The sequence below is a fragment of the Loxodonta africana genome, chromosome 19 (assembly GCF_030014295.1).
Source record: "Loxodonta africana isolate mLoxAfr1 chromosome 19, mLoxAfr1.hap2, whole genome shotgun sequence".
Lineage (NCBI taxonomy): Eukaryota > Metazoa > Chordata > Mammalia > Proboscidea > Elephantidae > Loxodonta > Loxodonta africana.
In genome coordinates, this window is record NC_087360.1 from 10,111,393 (window position 1) to 10,126,614 (window position 15,222).

At 42.5% G+C, this 15,222-nt stretch overlaps 1 protein-coding gene across 1 annotated transcript in view; it reads left to right on the top strand.

The window, feature by feature from the left end:
* Window positions 1-15,222, top strand: part of MAPKAPK5 (MAPK activated protein kinase 5) — a 49,345-nt gene that overhangs the window by 17,210 nt on the left and 16,913 nt on the right. The window contains exons 8-13 of the mRNA XM_064272221.1: window positions 4,124-4,204; window positions 6,682-6,869; window positions 10,636-10,756; window positions 12,073-12,203; window positions 12,475-12,590; window positions 13,646-13,750. Of these exons, the coding sequence (XP_064128291.1) occupies window positions 4,124-4,204; window positions 6,682-6,869; window positions 10,636-10,756; window positions 12,073-12,203; window positions 12,475-12,590; window positions 13,646-13,750 (742 nt within the window). The remainder of the gene's footprint in view (window positions 1-4,123; window positions 4,205-6,681; window positions 6,870-10,635; window positions 10,757-12,072; window positions 12,204-12,474; window positions 12,591-13,645; window positions 13,751-15,222) is intronic.

Here is a 15,222-nt window from a genome sequence, read left to right on the forward strand (position 1 = left end):
ATCTAAGATATATTTGCCTACCCATGGACATGAAGATTTTCTCTTAGGGTTTCTCATAAAAGGTTTGTAGTTTCAGCTTTTACATTTCAGTCTGTGATCCATTTGGGTTTTGTGTGTGTGTGTGTGTGTGTGTGTTTGTACATGTGTATCTATATAAGAAATAAGGGTCAATGTTCTTTTTTTCCTGTTAGGGATATCAGATTGTTTCAGCATCATTTGTTGTAAAAACTATCCTGTCATTGAATTACCTTGCACTTTTGCTGAGAATCAGTTGACCATGTATGTTTGGCTCCGTTCTGGGCTCTGTATTCTGTTTATATGAAAATATATATGTCTATCTTCATAGCAATATCATCTAGATTACTATAGCTTTATATTGTCTTGACCTCAGGTAATGTAAGTCCTTCAAATTTGTTTTTCAAAATTGTTTTGACTTTTCTAGACTTTGCATTTCTCTGTAAATTTTAGAATTCACTTCTCTATAAATTTTAGAATTCACTTCTCTATAACAGAAAAGCCTCCTGGAATTTTAATTGGTATTGCATTTAATCTACAGATTAATCTTTAGGGAGTTGACATCTTAACAATATAGAATCTTCCAGTCAATGCACATGGTATATCTATTTAGCTCTATAATTTATCTCTGCAATGTTTATTGTTCTAATATATAGGTCTTGCACATATTTTCTTAAATTTATCCTTATAGTTTATGTTTTTGGATGTTATCATAAGTAATATTTTTTAAAATTTCATTTTCCAGTCATTTATTGCTAGTTTATAGAACTACAAGTGACTTTGGTATTTTGACCTTGTATTCTGAAATCTTGCTAAATTCACTTATTAATTCTAGTAACTTTTTAAAAAAATTGTGCTTTAGGTGAAAGTTCACAGCTCAAGTTAGTTTCCCGGACAAAAACTTATACACGCATTGTTATGTGACCGTAGTTGCTATCCCTATAATGTGACAGGATACTCCTCCTTTCCACCCTGGATTTCCCGTGTCCATTCAACCAGCCTCTGTCCGTTTCTGCCTTCTCGTCTCACCCCCGGACAGGAGCTGCCTATTGAGTCTCATGTATCTACTTGAACTAAGAAGCATACTCTTCCAGAGTATCATTTTATGTTTTATAGTTCAGTCTAATCTTTGTCTGAAGAGTTGGCTTCAGGAATGGCTTTAGTTCTGGGTTAACGCAGAGTCCAGGGGCCATGTCTTCTCAGATTCCTCTAGTCTCAGTCAGACCATTAAGTCTGGTCTTTTTTCTAGTAACTCTTTTGTAGATTTGTTAGAATTTCCACATACAAGGCCATGTCATCTGTGAATAACAACAACTTTACTTTGTTATTTGCGGTATATTTGCCTTTTCTTTCTTTTTTTTTTTTTGCCTTATTGCACTGGCTAGGACTACCAGTTGAATATAAGTGATGAGAGCAGGCATTCTGGCCCTGTTCCTGATCTTACAAAAAAAGTGGTCATTCATTCACCATTAATTATTGTATTAATTGTTATTTTTTTGTAGCTGCCCTTTATGGTCTTAAGGAAGTTTCATTCTTTTCTTAGTTTACTGAAAATTAGTATGTGTTGAATTCTGTCAGGTGCTTTTTCTGCAACTATTCAACTCATAAATTTTTTTCTCCTTTATTTTGATAATAGGATAAATTGTAATGATTTTGAACATTATACCAATCTTGCATTCTTGGGATAAACCCCGCTTGTCATGATGTATTTATCTTCTTGTTTGATTTGATTTGCTAATATTTTGTTAAGAATTTGAACAGGTGGAATATTGGTCCATACTGTTCTGTTCTTGTAATGTCTTTGCTTGGTTTCAGAATACCAGGGTAATTAATGTTGGCTTCATAAAATTAGTTTCTGAAAGTCTGTGTAAGGTTGGTATTTTTTCTTTTTTAAATGCTTGATAGAAAACAAGTGAAGACATCTGGGTCTGGAGTTTTTGTTGTGAAAAGGTTTTTAATTTATTTTAATAAACACATACAGATATATTCAGCTTTCGTATTTCTTCTTCAGCCAGTTGTAGTAATTTGTGTCTTTCAAAAAATTTGACTATTTCATCTAAATTGCTGAGTTTACTAACAAAGTTATTTTTAATAGTCTTGCATATATCTTTAGGATCTGTAGAGAGTGAGGTAAAGAGTATGCTTTGCTCAGAAGTTGAGCCGGGCTTAAGTTTGTCGTTGCTATGGTTATCTTCAGTGCACCACTGACTTCAAATTCCTCTCCTGTTACCTTGTGTTTGGGTGGAGGCTGGGGTGACATGGGGTTTTTTTGTTTGTTTGAATGTTCTTTCTGTACCCTCTGCTGTGTGACTGTGCCTTAGCGGGGATAGCATTTCACAATCTTGCCCCTCCTTTAGCAGTAGGCCACTGTTGCTTGTTACTTGGCGCTTACTAGCCTGGTGGTGATGTGGGGTTCCTGGGTGGTTTAGACAGTTCATCTGCTCAGCTGCTATCTGAAAGCTTGATGGTTTGAGTCCGCCTAGAGGTTCAAATCCACCCTAATTAACTTTCTGAAAATATGGGATGCAGTTTTAATGTCCTTTTCTATTAATTCTAACATCTGCTTGCTTATTGAATTGAATGATTATTCTCCTCATTATTGGTTGTTTTTTCCTGCCTGGTAATCTTTGATTTGAGTGCCAGATATTGTGAATGCTAACCTTCTTGGGTGCTGGATATTTTGGCATATTCTTGGGAACTGTTCTCAGATGCAGTTAAGTTACTGGAAAGCAGTTTGAATCCTTTGGGACTTGATCTTATGATTTGAGGCAAGTCCAGACAGAGCACTGGTTGTTTAACCACCATCATGATCAAGATAGATCGTATTTTTACACAGATAATGCATGTCTTCTACATTTGTTTGCCAACCATTCCCTCCCCCACAAGGTATTTTCATAAGCACTGCTATGCTAATTTTTTACGTTACTGTAAAAAAAAATTAGCGTGGGCACTTATGAAACTACCTGGGGGGCGGGGGAGAGGAAAGATTGGCAAACAAACGTAGAAGGCATGCGTTAAAAAAATGCGTTATCTGTGTAAAAATACAGTAGCCCAGTTCCATCACCTCAAAAACTTCCCTCATGCTACCCCTTTTAGTCAGTCCTTCTTCTCCCATCCCTCAAAAAACATTGCCATCAAACAGATTCTGACTTGTGGCGACCCTATGTGTGTCAGAGTAGAACTGTGCTCCATAGGGTTTCTGGTGGCTGATTTTTTGGAAGCAAATCAGGCCTTTCTTCAGAGGTATCTGTGGATGGTACCTTTTGGTTGGCAGCCAAATGCTTAACCGTTTGCACCACCCAGAGACTCCTCTTCCCACTTCCAGCCCCTGGCAGTCACAGGTCTCTTTTCTGTTCTTCTGTCAGCCTTTTCCAGAATGCTGTATAAATGGAATCATAAATATTGGAAGTCTTTCTTCCTGCACATAATATAATGCATTTAAAATTCATCCATGTTGTGTTGTGTCATTAATTTTTTTATTGCTGTGTAGTAGTCCATTGTATGGATATACTAGTTTATCCATTCTGTTGATTGCCTATTCTGTTTTGGGGCTGTTAAGAATAACACTTATATGAACATTTGTGTATGAGTTTTTGTGTGGACATATATTTTCATTTCTTTGGGTACACACCTAGGAGTGAGATTGGTGGATCACATGGTCAGTGTAAGTTAACTTTCTAAGAAGCTGCTAGACTTTTTTAGAGGCACTGTACCATTTTGTTCTCCCACCACGGAGTTCAAACTGCTCCACACCCTCAGTCACACCTGTCAGTTGTTTTGATTTTAGCCATTCAAGCAAATGGGTAGTTCTGTCGTGTTTTTAATTGCTATTTCCCTGATGACTAGTGACGATGGGCATCTTTTCATGTGTTAATGTGTTTTTAAGAGGCATTACATTTTTTACAAACAAATCCTGTCCTGCGCAATGATTGATAAATTGCTGTTTGTAACAAGGAAGAAAGTTTTTGAAATGTTTAGGTGGAGTTTTTCTTTCTGTTGTTAATTGCTAGTTGTCTAACCCCTTCTGCTTTTCCCAGCAGTCTGTCTCAAGTTGCAGGTCGGTTGTGCGATTTCTCAGTAAAGCCTCCTTTTTGGCCCACTCTGACAGGTACTAGAGGCACAGAGAAGGCATCAGAAGGAGAAGTCTGGCATCATACCTACCTCGCCAACACCCTACACTTATAACAAGGTAGGGGAAGAGATAATTGCCTGCACCCCTTGGGTATAGCCCCTTTCCTGCTATGAGATGTTTGTGGCCATCTGAGAATGTGGTCAATTCTGTTCTTAGCCTTTACAGTCCTGTCTAAAAGGCTGGAAGCAGCCACACCCACACCCACACACAGAAGAGTGTTTGGAATTCCAGTTTTTGTCTCGTAAAATATGAAATAAGGTTCTTACCAGTTTAGCTTTTGCAGCAAGAATGGAGGGCCATGGTCACTCATAGTTATTCAGTCTAGGGTGTGGACATGTTACCAGAAGGGACCGAGCAGTCCCTGGAGAAGCACAGCATACTCGGTAGAGGGCCAGTGACAGAGGAAGACCCTCAGTGAGATGGACTGACACAGTGGCTGCAACAATGGACTCAAGCATAACAAGGATTGTGAGGATGGTGCAGGACTGGGCAGTATTTTGTTCTGTTGTACATGGGGTCGCTATGAGTCGGAACTGACTCGACAGCACCTAACAACAGCAACAATACAATCTAGGGACCGCATTTAAATGACGTGATTGTCTTGCTTTGCTGAGGTAGAGGCCATTTCTGGGATACAAAAGCTAGAGCACACCCCACTGCAATTTATGGTAACATTCTCTCCTAACTCATAAACTCCTTTACAGTGTCCTGGATACACAGTAAGAGCTCAGAAATGTTACCTAGTTCTGTGTCCTTAGTCTGTAGCCTATATACCAAATGTCACTGTTTTAAAGCACAAGAGGCAGGGCTGTTGAAACAGGTCCTGGAGTTGCTGAGTAAATCAGAAAAATGACAGTGCTTGGAGACTTCGAGCCTAGATATAACTGATAGAGGGTTTGGGTGATCAAAAGGCAGTAGACCAGGAGAGCCATTGTGGCTCCACCACTATTCAGTGGGTGTGACCTTGGTTAAGTCATTTAGTTTAATTCTCAATAGATGACCTTGGAGATGAAACAACCTCTGCAATTACCAATTCCCTCATCTATAACGTGCGGGATTTGAACTAGGTAGTTTTAAGATCCCTTTTCACCTCTATAAATTCATAATTATGTTCGGTAGCATGGATCATGTGATCCACAAATGTCCATTTTATGACACCAGAACGTTGGAGAGAGTATCTGAAGCCTCCGGTTTCCCAGGCTTCTCTTGAGCAGCACTTTGACGCTGGCGTGATGGGGAGTGTGGTGTGGCTACAGTGCAGGTTCAATGGCCTGCTCTTCTCAGGCACGTGCTCCTTTAGTCCTACATTTCAAGAGAGGCTTGAATTGAAGCCTTTGAGAACCCAGTGTCTGAGGCAGGTGGAGCTTCATTTAACTAAAATAGGAGTCCTTTCTTTACCAGTAATCGTTCAGTGACCACGGACCATGCAGTCATTTCATCCTTACAGACATGTTAGTAGGGTGGCAGTCTTCATTCTTTCACAGTATCTTCCCCCAGAATGGTATAAGGCCTTAAACATGGACACAGTGAGTTACCTTCATGGCCAAAGGAATGTTTTTATACTTTCTTAATCCTCTCTTCAGTGCCTCTCACTGATCTGTGTCAAACTTCCTTGGGTTTTCGGCAGAAGTGGCTCGTGCTATATTATGGGGTCAGCATATCTGTCTTGGCCGCTTTGTTCCTACACCCTCAGTGCTGCCCAGGTTGACAGAGTGCATGCTTCACACAACCAGCTGACTTCTGTCTGTGCCCTCTCTGATGGGGGCAAAGTTTCTCACATCTGTACTCAAGGATCAGATCGGAGCTCAGGCTTAAGCAGGGAGAATACAAGTGACTGTTTCACCCAGTACTGCTCTTGTATACTGGTGTGTGTATATGTAGTTTTGGTAGCTGGTCAGGGTTCTCTAGAGAAAAAGAACCAGTAAAAGAGGGTGTGTGTGTGTGTGTGTGTGTAGACAGAGAGATTTATCTTCCAGGAATTGACTCATCTGTTTGTGAGAGGCTGGCAAGTCCAAAATCTGTAAGTCTGGTTCTGGTGAAAGGCTAGAAATTCTGTCAGTCTTGTGTCCCATAATCAGTAGCTCAGGTGGTAGGAGAGTGAGAGGAACTCTTGCAAGGTGTCTGTAGTCTAGCGGCAGACTACTCCCTCAGGAAACCTCCCTTATTAGTCAAGGCCTTTAACCGATTGGATGAGGCCCACCCACATTATGGAAGGTAATCTGCTTTACTTAAGGCCAACTGATTTAATCACATGTAGCTACTTCGTAACAGCATCTAGACTAGTGTTTGACCAAACAACTGGGCACCCTAGCCTAGCCAAGTTGACATATAAAATTAACTGTCACAGTGGCATATAGAAAATCTGGAGAGAAAAGTTAGTTCTCTTAAGAGTTCCTGAATCTTTTCCAGTCTCTGTGAAGTGATTCTTGGAGATACTACCCTGTGTGTCTCAGGGACTGTTTTTGGGCCTGTCATGGAGGGTTATTTTGGGGCTCTCCTTCTGCTCTGAGTGACCATTTCCTTTTTGCTTTCAGAGCTGTGACTTGTGGTCCCTAGGGGTGATTATATATGTGATGCTGTGCGGATACCCTCCTTTTTACTCCAAACACCACAGCCGGACGATCCCAAAGGATATGCGGAGAAAGATCATGACAGGCAGTTTCGAGTTCCCAGAGGAGGAGTGGAGCCAGATCTCAGAGATGGCCAAAGATGTTGTAAGAAAGTGAGTCCACAGGCTGCTGGGTGGGGAGGGCGATGAGGCCTCAAAGTGGTGGAGCACATGGTAGAGAACGGTCACTTGTTTCCCACGTAGGCTCCTTCCCATTTTAGCACCACAGTGATCTTACCCCTAGAACCTGAGATGAGAGTTGTCAGTAGGTGGATCTCAATGAAAATGGAGCTTTGCTGCCTCCTTTTGCATCTCTGGAATCTGTGCCCAGGGTTGTAAGCCCAGATCCCTCCTTAGCCAGTGTCTCAGTGTGCAGTAACCCAGGTTCCTAAATGGTAAACCTGTGCGTGCTCCTGTTTCTTACATGTAAGGTAGTCATTTGGGACTGATGTCATGCCTGGAACTGAACTGGTGTGCTGAGATGACGATAACCCTTTGACTTTTAATTCCTTGGCTGCTGTGAGTGTGTGGTTCTATGGGACCTAGGACCCATCCTCCAACTTTCCCAGTGCCTGTTGGCTGCTCTGACAGATACTTAGATGGGAAGAGTTAGGAAGGATTAAGGCCAGTAAGGGGATGAGAGTGGAGTTGACATTCAAAGTCCTTTGGTACGGGGAGGACTAGGTAAAAAGTCAGACCTAAATTTGAGGAACATTTGTTTTTTCACCCAACTGTGTGGGTGGTTGGGCTACCTATGGATTTGGGGGCTGTTCTGGTATTCCCCTTGCCCTTGGTCTTGACTGAGCTGGTACTTGTTTGTTGGTCTCAAATTCTTCATCAGTAATATGATGAAAATAAGCATTAGGGGCAGAAATTGAACTTGTCTCCTGACGGTACAGTCACTTTTCTATAGAGATTCCACCTGTTCAAAAGTGAGCCTGTCCTGTCAGTTAGGAGTTAGTATGTAAAGAAGGACTATTTTCTAAAATATACGAGTAAATATTTTTAGGAGGGTGGGAGCCATGTTTAAATCACCTTCCCAAGGACCATAGTCTTGGGGGGAATCTGTATCACTTGGCCCAACATAGTTCATAAAGACAAAGTTCTGCATCCTACTTTGGTAAGTAGCGTCTGGGGTCTTAAAAGCTTGCAAGTGGCCATCTAAAATACAACTGTTGGTCTCTTACCATCCGGAGCAAAGGAGAGTGAAGAAAACCAAAGACTCGAAGGAGCAATTAGACCAAAGAACTAACGGACCACAGCAGGAACCACAGTCTAACATGACTCCAAGACCGGAAGAACCAGATGGTGCTTGGCTACCACTATCGACCACTCTGACTGGGATCACAACAGAGGATCCTGGAGAGAGGAGGAGAAAAATCGTAGAACAAAAAATCAAATTCACAAAAAGACCAGACTTACTGGTCTGACAGAGACTGGAGGAACCCCTGAGACTGTGGCACTAAGACACCATTCTGAACTGAAACTGAAGCCATTCCCAGAGACCACCTTTTGACCAAACTGTAGACAGGTCCATAAAATAAACAATAACACCCAAGAGGATCGTGCTCCTTGGAACAATCAATTATATAAGATCAAAAAGGGAAACATTTGCCCAAAAGCAAAAATAAGAAGGCAAGAAGAGGTAGAAAACCAGAACAAAAGGAATTAGGGAACCTAGGGTGGAAATGGGAAGAATCTGACACATTGTGGGGCATGAAACCAGTGTCATGGAGCATTTTATGTACAGACTGTTGAATGGGAAATTAGTTTGCTCTGTAAACCTTCATCCAATGCACAATCAAAAATTTAAAAATAAGGTAAATCACTTTCCCATGCTGTTTTCATGCTGTATTACCAGCTGCTTAGCCAAAACATATCTAAGTGGTTCTTTGCCAGTTTTCTCTAGAATATATTATTCCCTGTACTTAGATCAACATTCATTGTCTTTCTGCTTAGGAATTCTTTTCTAAATAATACTTTCTTTAGAATCTGGAGCTGTTTGGCCAGAATGATCCAGAAGAAGGTTGCAGAGAACGTGAAAGAGCAGTTGGGCTTGTTGTCCTGACTCTGTTTGGGATGGGAGGGTAGGTAGTTTGAAGGAGGTGCCATAGAAAGCCCAGGGAACGTGCTGTAGTGAGCAAGGAGTCATGTCACCATGAGTGGACCAGATGGGAAGTACGACTGAAAACCAGATGATGCATAGCAGTGCAGCAGGCTTAGAAGGAAACATTGTCCCCTTCTCAGAGACTAGATTTTTTATTTTTTGTGTGCTTTAAGTGAAAGTTTACAAATCAAGTCGGACTCTCATATAAAAATTTATAAACACCTTGATATATACTCCTAATTGCTCCCCCCCTAATGAGACAGCACACTCCTTCCCTCCAACTCTCTCTTTTTGTGTCCATTCGGCCAGCTTCTGACCCCCTCTACCCTTTCATCTCCCCGTCAGACAGGAGCTGCCCACATAGTCTCATGTGTCTACTTGATCCAAGAAGCTCATTCTTCACCAGTATCATTTTCTATCCCATAGTTGAGTCCAATTCCTGTCTGAAGAGCTGGCTTTGGGAATGGTTCCTGTCTTGGCTAACACAAGGTCTGGGGCCCATGACCTCAGGGGTCCTTCTAGTCTCAGTCAGACCATTAAGTCTGGTCTTTTCACGAGAATTTGGGGTCTGCGTCCCACTGCTCTCCTGCTCCCTCAGGGGTTCTCTGTTGTGTTCCCTGTCAGGGCAGTCATCGGTTGTAGCTGGGCACCATCTAGTTCTTTTGGTCTCAGGCTGATGTAGTCTCTGGTTTATGTGGTCCTTTCTGTCTCTTGGGCTCATAATTACCTTGTATCTTTGGTGTTCTTCATTCTCCTTTGCATCAGGTGGGTTGAGACCCATTGATGCATCTTAGATGGCTGCTTGCTAGCATTTAAGACCCCAGACGCCTCTCTCTAAAGTGGGATGCAGAATGTTTTCTTAATAGATTTCATTATGCCAATTGACTTAGTTGTCCCCTGAAACCATGGTCCCCAAACCCCCACTGCTGCTACGCTGGCCTTCGAAGTGTTCAGTTTATTCAGGAAACTTCTTTGCTTTTGGCTTAGTCCAGTTGTGCTGACCTCTCCTGTATTGTGTGTTGTCTTTCCCTTCACCTAAAATAGTTCTTATCTACTGTCTAATTAGTGAAAACCCTTCTCCTTCCCTCCCTCCCACTCCCCATCAAAGAATATTCTCTTCTGTGTTTAAACTATGTCTTGAATTCTTATAATAGCAGTCTTATACAATATTTGTCCTTTTGCAATTGACTCATTTCACTCAGCATAATGCCTTCCAGATTCCTCCATGTTATGAAATGTTTCACTCAGAGACTAGATTTTTAGCTTCTGAATGTCTCTGGAATAAAGGGTACATGTCTTACTGTATGGTGACACTTAAGAGGCTTATTGTGGGCAATAACCTAGTTTTTCAGAACTGCATGATCCCTCAACTACTTTTGCAGCCACTGTGAGCTGAAAGAGCACTTTGAGGATGTTAGCGCCCAGTGTCCTTCAAACATCAGTATGGAGAGTCAAGGTCTCAGGAAGCTATAAATCATATGTCTAAGCCTTACTGAACCCCAGAAGTCAGTCTAAAGTACCACTAGATGAAGCCTTTTCCTACTCTTTTATCTCACTTTGTCTGGAGGCCCCCTGTTTGCCTGAGGTCGCAGTCCCTCCGTGCCTAGTGTTTGGGAGCTGATAGTCCACCCCTGCCCTCTTGGTCGAAGGTCTCGTGTTTGCAAGAGTTGGTGGAAATTCGGGAGAAGCTGTAGATGGAGAGCCAGACCCAGGCGCATCGACTGCCTGTGGAAGCAAGCGTGCACGTCAGCCCTGTTGGCTTTTTCTCCACAGGCTTCTGAAGGTCAAACCAGAAGAGAGACTCACCATTGAGGGAGTGCTGGACCACCCCTGGCTCAACTCGACTGAGGCCCTGGATAACGTGCTGCCCTCTGCTCAGCTGATGATGGATAAGGTTTTAAATGATGTTTATTTTGCTGACTGAAAAAGGCCATGTTGAGGAGGAATGCTGGGGTTAGCCTTGGTGAGGGGTTAAAGACAGAGCAGGGCAGAGCACACAGTCTTTCCCAGAGAAACCTCTAGTTTTCCTGAAAAGCAGGATCAGAAATAAAGAGCTTCTTTTCATAAAAGACCAGGTAAGATCCAGCCCTGGTAAATACACACAAAGGGAACTCTCAAAGGCGTATCCTTCATGTTTGTGCTACAGGGTTAGGGGCACAGAGCAGTATAAGACACTGTCCCTTCCCTCAAGGGGCATAAACAAGACTGATTGGGGCTGCAAGACCCATAAACATGAAGCAAAGAGGGAACAATTCAGACATCCAATTTTGGGGTACTAAATTGTCTATAAATACTACAGGAATTCAGAGAAAGAAAACACAGAAGGGGCATAATCAAGGAAGGTTTTCTGAAGAAAAGGCAAAAAGGCCTCACATTTATTATCTATCTACTGTGGCAGCTTCTGATGGAGCCCTGGTGGTGCAGCAGTTAAGAGCTTGGCGGTTAACCAAAAAAGGTTGGCAGTTCTAATCCACCAGCTGCTCCTTGGAAACCCTATGGGGCAGTTCTACTCTGTTGTACAGGGATGCTATGAGTTGAAATTAACTCGACGACAATGAGTTTTTTGAGTTTTTGGTGGCAACTTCTGAGCTCTCAATGTTCAGTCATGAGCTGGCCTTGCAGAATTTGAGTAGACAGCATAAGTGCCCAGTGTGACAAGTAACTTGAGAAAAAAACTATAGACCAAAGTAGTTCAGTGGGAAAAACAATCTGGCTTCACCAATGGGAGGTCGGTGAGATAGTGTGGCAGCACTAGGATTAGTCTGCCCGTGAGGTGTGGCCATGATCACCGTGTGAAGTAGTCAGGGCTGAGGTGACTCTGTCTACACTATAGTGAAAATTCACTGGGGCAGTGAATAAATGCCAGTCGATGGGGGTTCTCAGGCAGCTGCCTGCCAGCCTTTCCCATGACATACATATGGGCATCTCCTTACATTTGTCCTTGCAAGTGGCTGTGAGCATAAACCTTGTTAGTATTTCTTACTCGAATTTCTATCCCAAGGGAGGCTAGCTATTGTGTGGTGCTTGCTTGGCCTGGGCCCTACTGATTCATGGGGAAGAGCCCTCTCCCTTATCAAAACTTGTAAACCATCAGCATAAGAATGAAATTGCCTTCTTAGTTCTTTGAGCCTCTCCTTCCCGTTTTCTTAGATTGGCTTTTCAGGTGCCCCAAAATGAATGTGAAAAACTGACGACAGTGTTTGCATTCAGGCGGTGGTTGCAGGAATCCAGCAGGCTCATGCAGAGCAGTTGGCCAACATGAGAATCCAGGATCTGAAAGTCAGCCTCAAACCTTTGCATTCTGTGAACAACCCCATTCTGAGAAAAAGGAAGTTACTCGGGTAACTGAGCATATATCTCTGTTCTCTTCTTCATTGCTACTATGGCTGAGTGGTGGGTTCTGAAAGCCCAGCCAGGGGTCGTTGCCCTTTCTGCCTCTTAAGAGAGTGGAGAGACTAAGCTCTTTAAATGGCCTCAGAAGTTGGCAACTGCCTGCCTGTAGTTAATTGTTTATCTGAAAGAATCTGTTGCCTTATGCTTAGAGTAAACATCAGGCCAGAGTTGGGTTTTGGGGTCTCACCTTGTTATTACCTTTTCCCCAAACTTTTAAAGCACCAAGCCAAAGGACGTTGTTTATATCCATGACCGTGAGAATGGAGCCGAGGATTCAAATGTTGCCTTGGAAAAGCTCCGAGATGTGATTGCTCAGTGTATTCTCCCCCAGGCTGGTAAAGGTCACGCCATTTATGAATGTTCTGTGTGTGTGTGTGTGTGTGTGTGTGCACGTGCGTATGCATCTGACAAAATGAGTGGTTTAATTTGGGTTTGTCTGTTTCATCTTTGTGTTATAAGAAAATGAATACATGATGTAAATTAGTATGTGCCCACTAAAAAGAGTAGACAGTGGGAACTGAGAGAAATGTGGTATGCTCTGCCTCTCTTGGTTTTCTATGAAATTTCTAGTTTAGGTTTAATTGCCAGTGTCTAGCACACCACGTAATTGTTTTCTTGGTTTGGCAAAAAGGGGACAGGATAGAGGATGGAGAATGGAAAAATGTGCCCTGGGTCAGGATTAGGTTGCAGCCTGTGAAAACACCATTTCCAGGCTGCCATTAACTTGTGATTATAAAAAGAATGCCTCTCTAGTTAAGAAGTGGCCCCTGCTGCTACTTATATGATGGGCACCTTTGGGGTGAGAGCTTTCTTTGAGTATTTTCTTTTTCCACTCAACGGGGTGGTAATGGGCTTTGCTCATCAGACTGAGGGAATGAAGGAGATGGATTTAAGTACCAGGCCAGAAAACTGTTGATTTGGCCTGTTTTCCTAGACTCCTTGGGTTTGAGAGAACCCACAGGATATGCCTCAGATAGCCTTCTGCACTATGTATATGTGTTTGTCTTTGATAAACCAACTGATTTTAAGGTAAGAAATGAGCTGAAAAGAAAGAATGTAGCCCACTCAGCCTTGTCCTCTTCTCTCTTGGTCTTAGGTTAACCAGGTGTTTTTACTCATTGATAGGGTCAGATACTGCCTGGTTCCCATCCCACATGCCAAGACTCTGGAGCCATCAGAGGGTTTGTGTGAGGCTGTCAAAGTAGGAGAGTTCTAAAGACAAGAAGTGATGACATGTAATATAGGGACAAGTAGTAAAGCCAGTGTCTGGTGAAGGTTTACACATTTAATCGCTTCTCAACCAGTTGGACATCGTGTCCTTCCATTTCTGACACTAAAACTCCATGATGCTGTAGGAAAAATGCAACTTCTTTTTTCTTTTTATCAATAGGAGAAAATGAAGATGAGAAGCTAAATGAAGTAATGCAGGAGGCTTGGAAGTATAACCGGGAATGCAAACTCCTAAGAGAAACTCTGCAAAGCTTCAGCTGGAATGGTAGGAACCTTAATACCTCCTTTACCCAGGAATGCAGAGAAGTGATTATTTTTAGAACATGTAGGCTCTCTTTGGGGGCGGAGGAGGAGTTCTCTCCAGACGAAGGAATGGGGGTTAGTTCCAGCCTATTCTAACTGCCCAGGTACATTGCCATGCGGTCTTTCAGTTGTTTTCCAGAGTTCAAGTGAATTGTGTGATACAGATTTAACACTGGAGAGCCCCTGTCATGTACCACTTTGGCAAAAAAGAAAACAAAAAGAGATCTCAGAACTCCTCCCATATCCCATGGCTGTTGACCAGTGTACTCTGAAGGGGAGAAAGAGGACAAAGTACCAAGGGACTCCACCCTGCTGATCTGCTTAACTTAGAGAAGATCTGCTTTACTTAAGGGGTAGAGGGTTTGCCGTATCTGCTGCTGGCTGAGTTTTTTCCCCCAGGGTCAGGCAAACAAGGCAGAGATGTATTTCTTGAATTGCTTTTTGTATCATCTTTCCAGTTGAGCAGACTAAACTGGACTTGAGTTCCAGGATGCTCAGGAAGGTAGCAAACTCTTTGAGTTCACTGGCTGGCTGGGCTCTCAGACATCCCATGAGAAATCTAAAGTGCTAGCCTGGCTATTCCCATACTTGGTAGAGATTAGCTTCCCTGGGATTTTGTTTGTTTTTTAAAATATAACATCAATACAGAAAAGTGATGACATACAACGTTTCTTTTTTAAAGAAATTTCACACAGTGAATGCATCTGTGTAATCAGTAGTAGAACATGTACCCTCTTCCATTCACTACCTCCCTCCTCCGAAGGGCAAATCACTGCCCTGATTTCTGGCACTATAGATGCATTTTGCCTGTTTTCGTATTTTATGTAAAAGCAATCGAACAGTCTGTGTTCTGTTGTGTCTGGTTTCTTTTAGTCAACATCACGTTTGAGAGATTCGTCCATGTTGTTGCTTACAGCGGCGGATCACTCTCAGTCCTGTATACCCAAAAACCAACCCAACCCAGTGCCGTCGAGTCAGTTCCCACTCATAGTGGCCCTAGAGGACAGAGCAGAACTGGCCCAGAGAGTTTCGAAGGAGTGCTTGGTGGATTCGAACTACCGACCCTTTGGTTAGCAGCCGTAGCTCTTAACCGCTACGCCACCGGGGTTTCCCAATCCTGTATAGGAGTTCATTATATGAATATACTATAATATAGTTATCCATTCTAATGTTGATTGGATATTTGGATTGTTTCCAGGTTTTGACAGTTAAGAAAAGGGCTGCTGTGAGCACTCTTATATATATTTTTTGATGAACATATTTACTTATTTATGTATCTAGGATTGGAATTTCTGGGTCATGGTGGTATATATACATCAGTTTGGCATTAGTAGGTATGCCGTTTTCCAAAGTGGTTGTACCGAAATGTATAATTCCACTAGCAATGTATGAAAGTTCCAGTTAACTCCACATCCACACAAACACTTGGCGGTT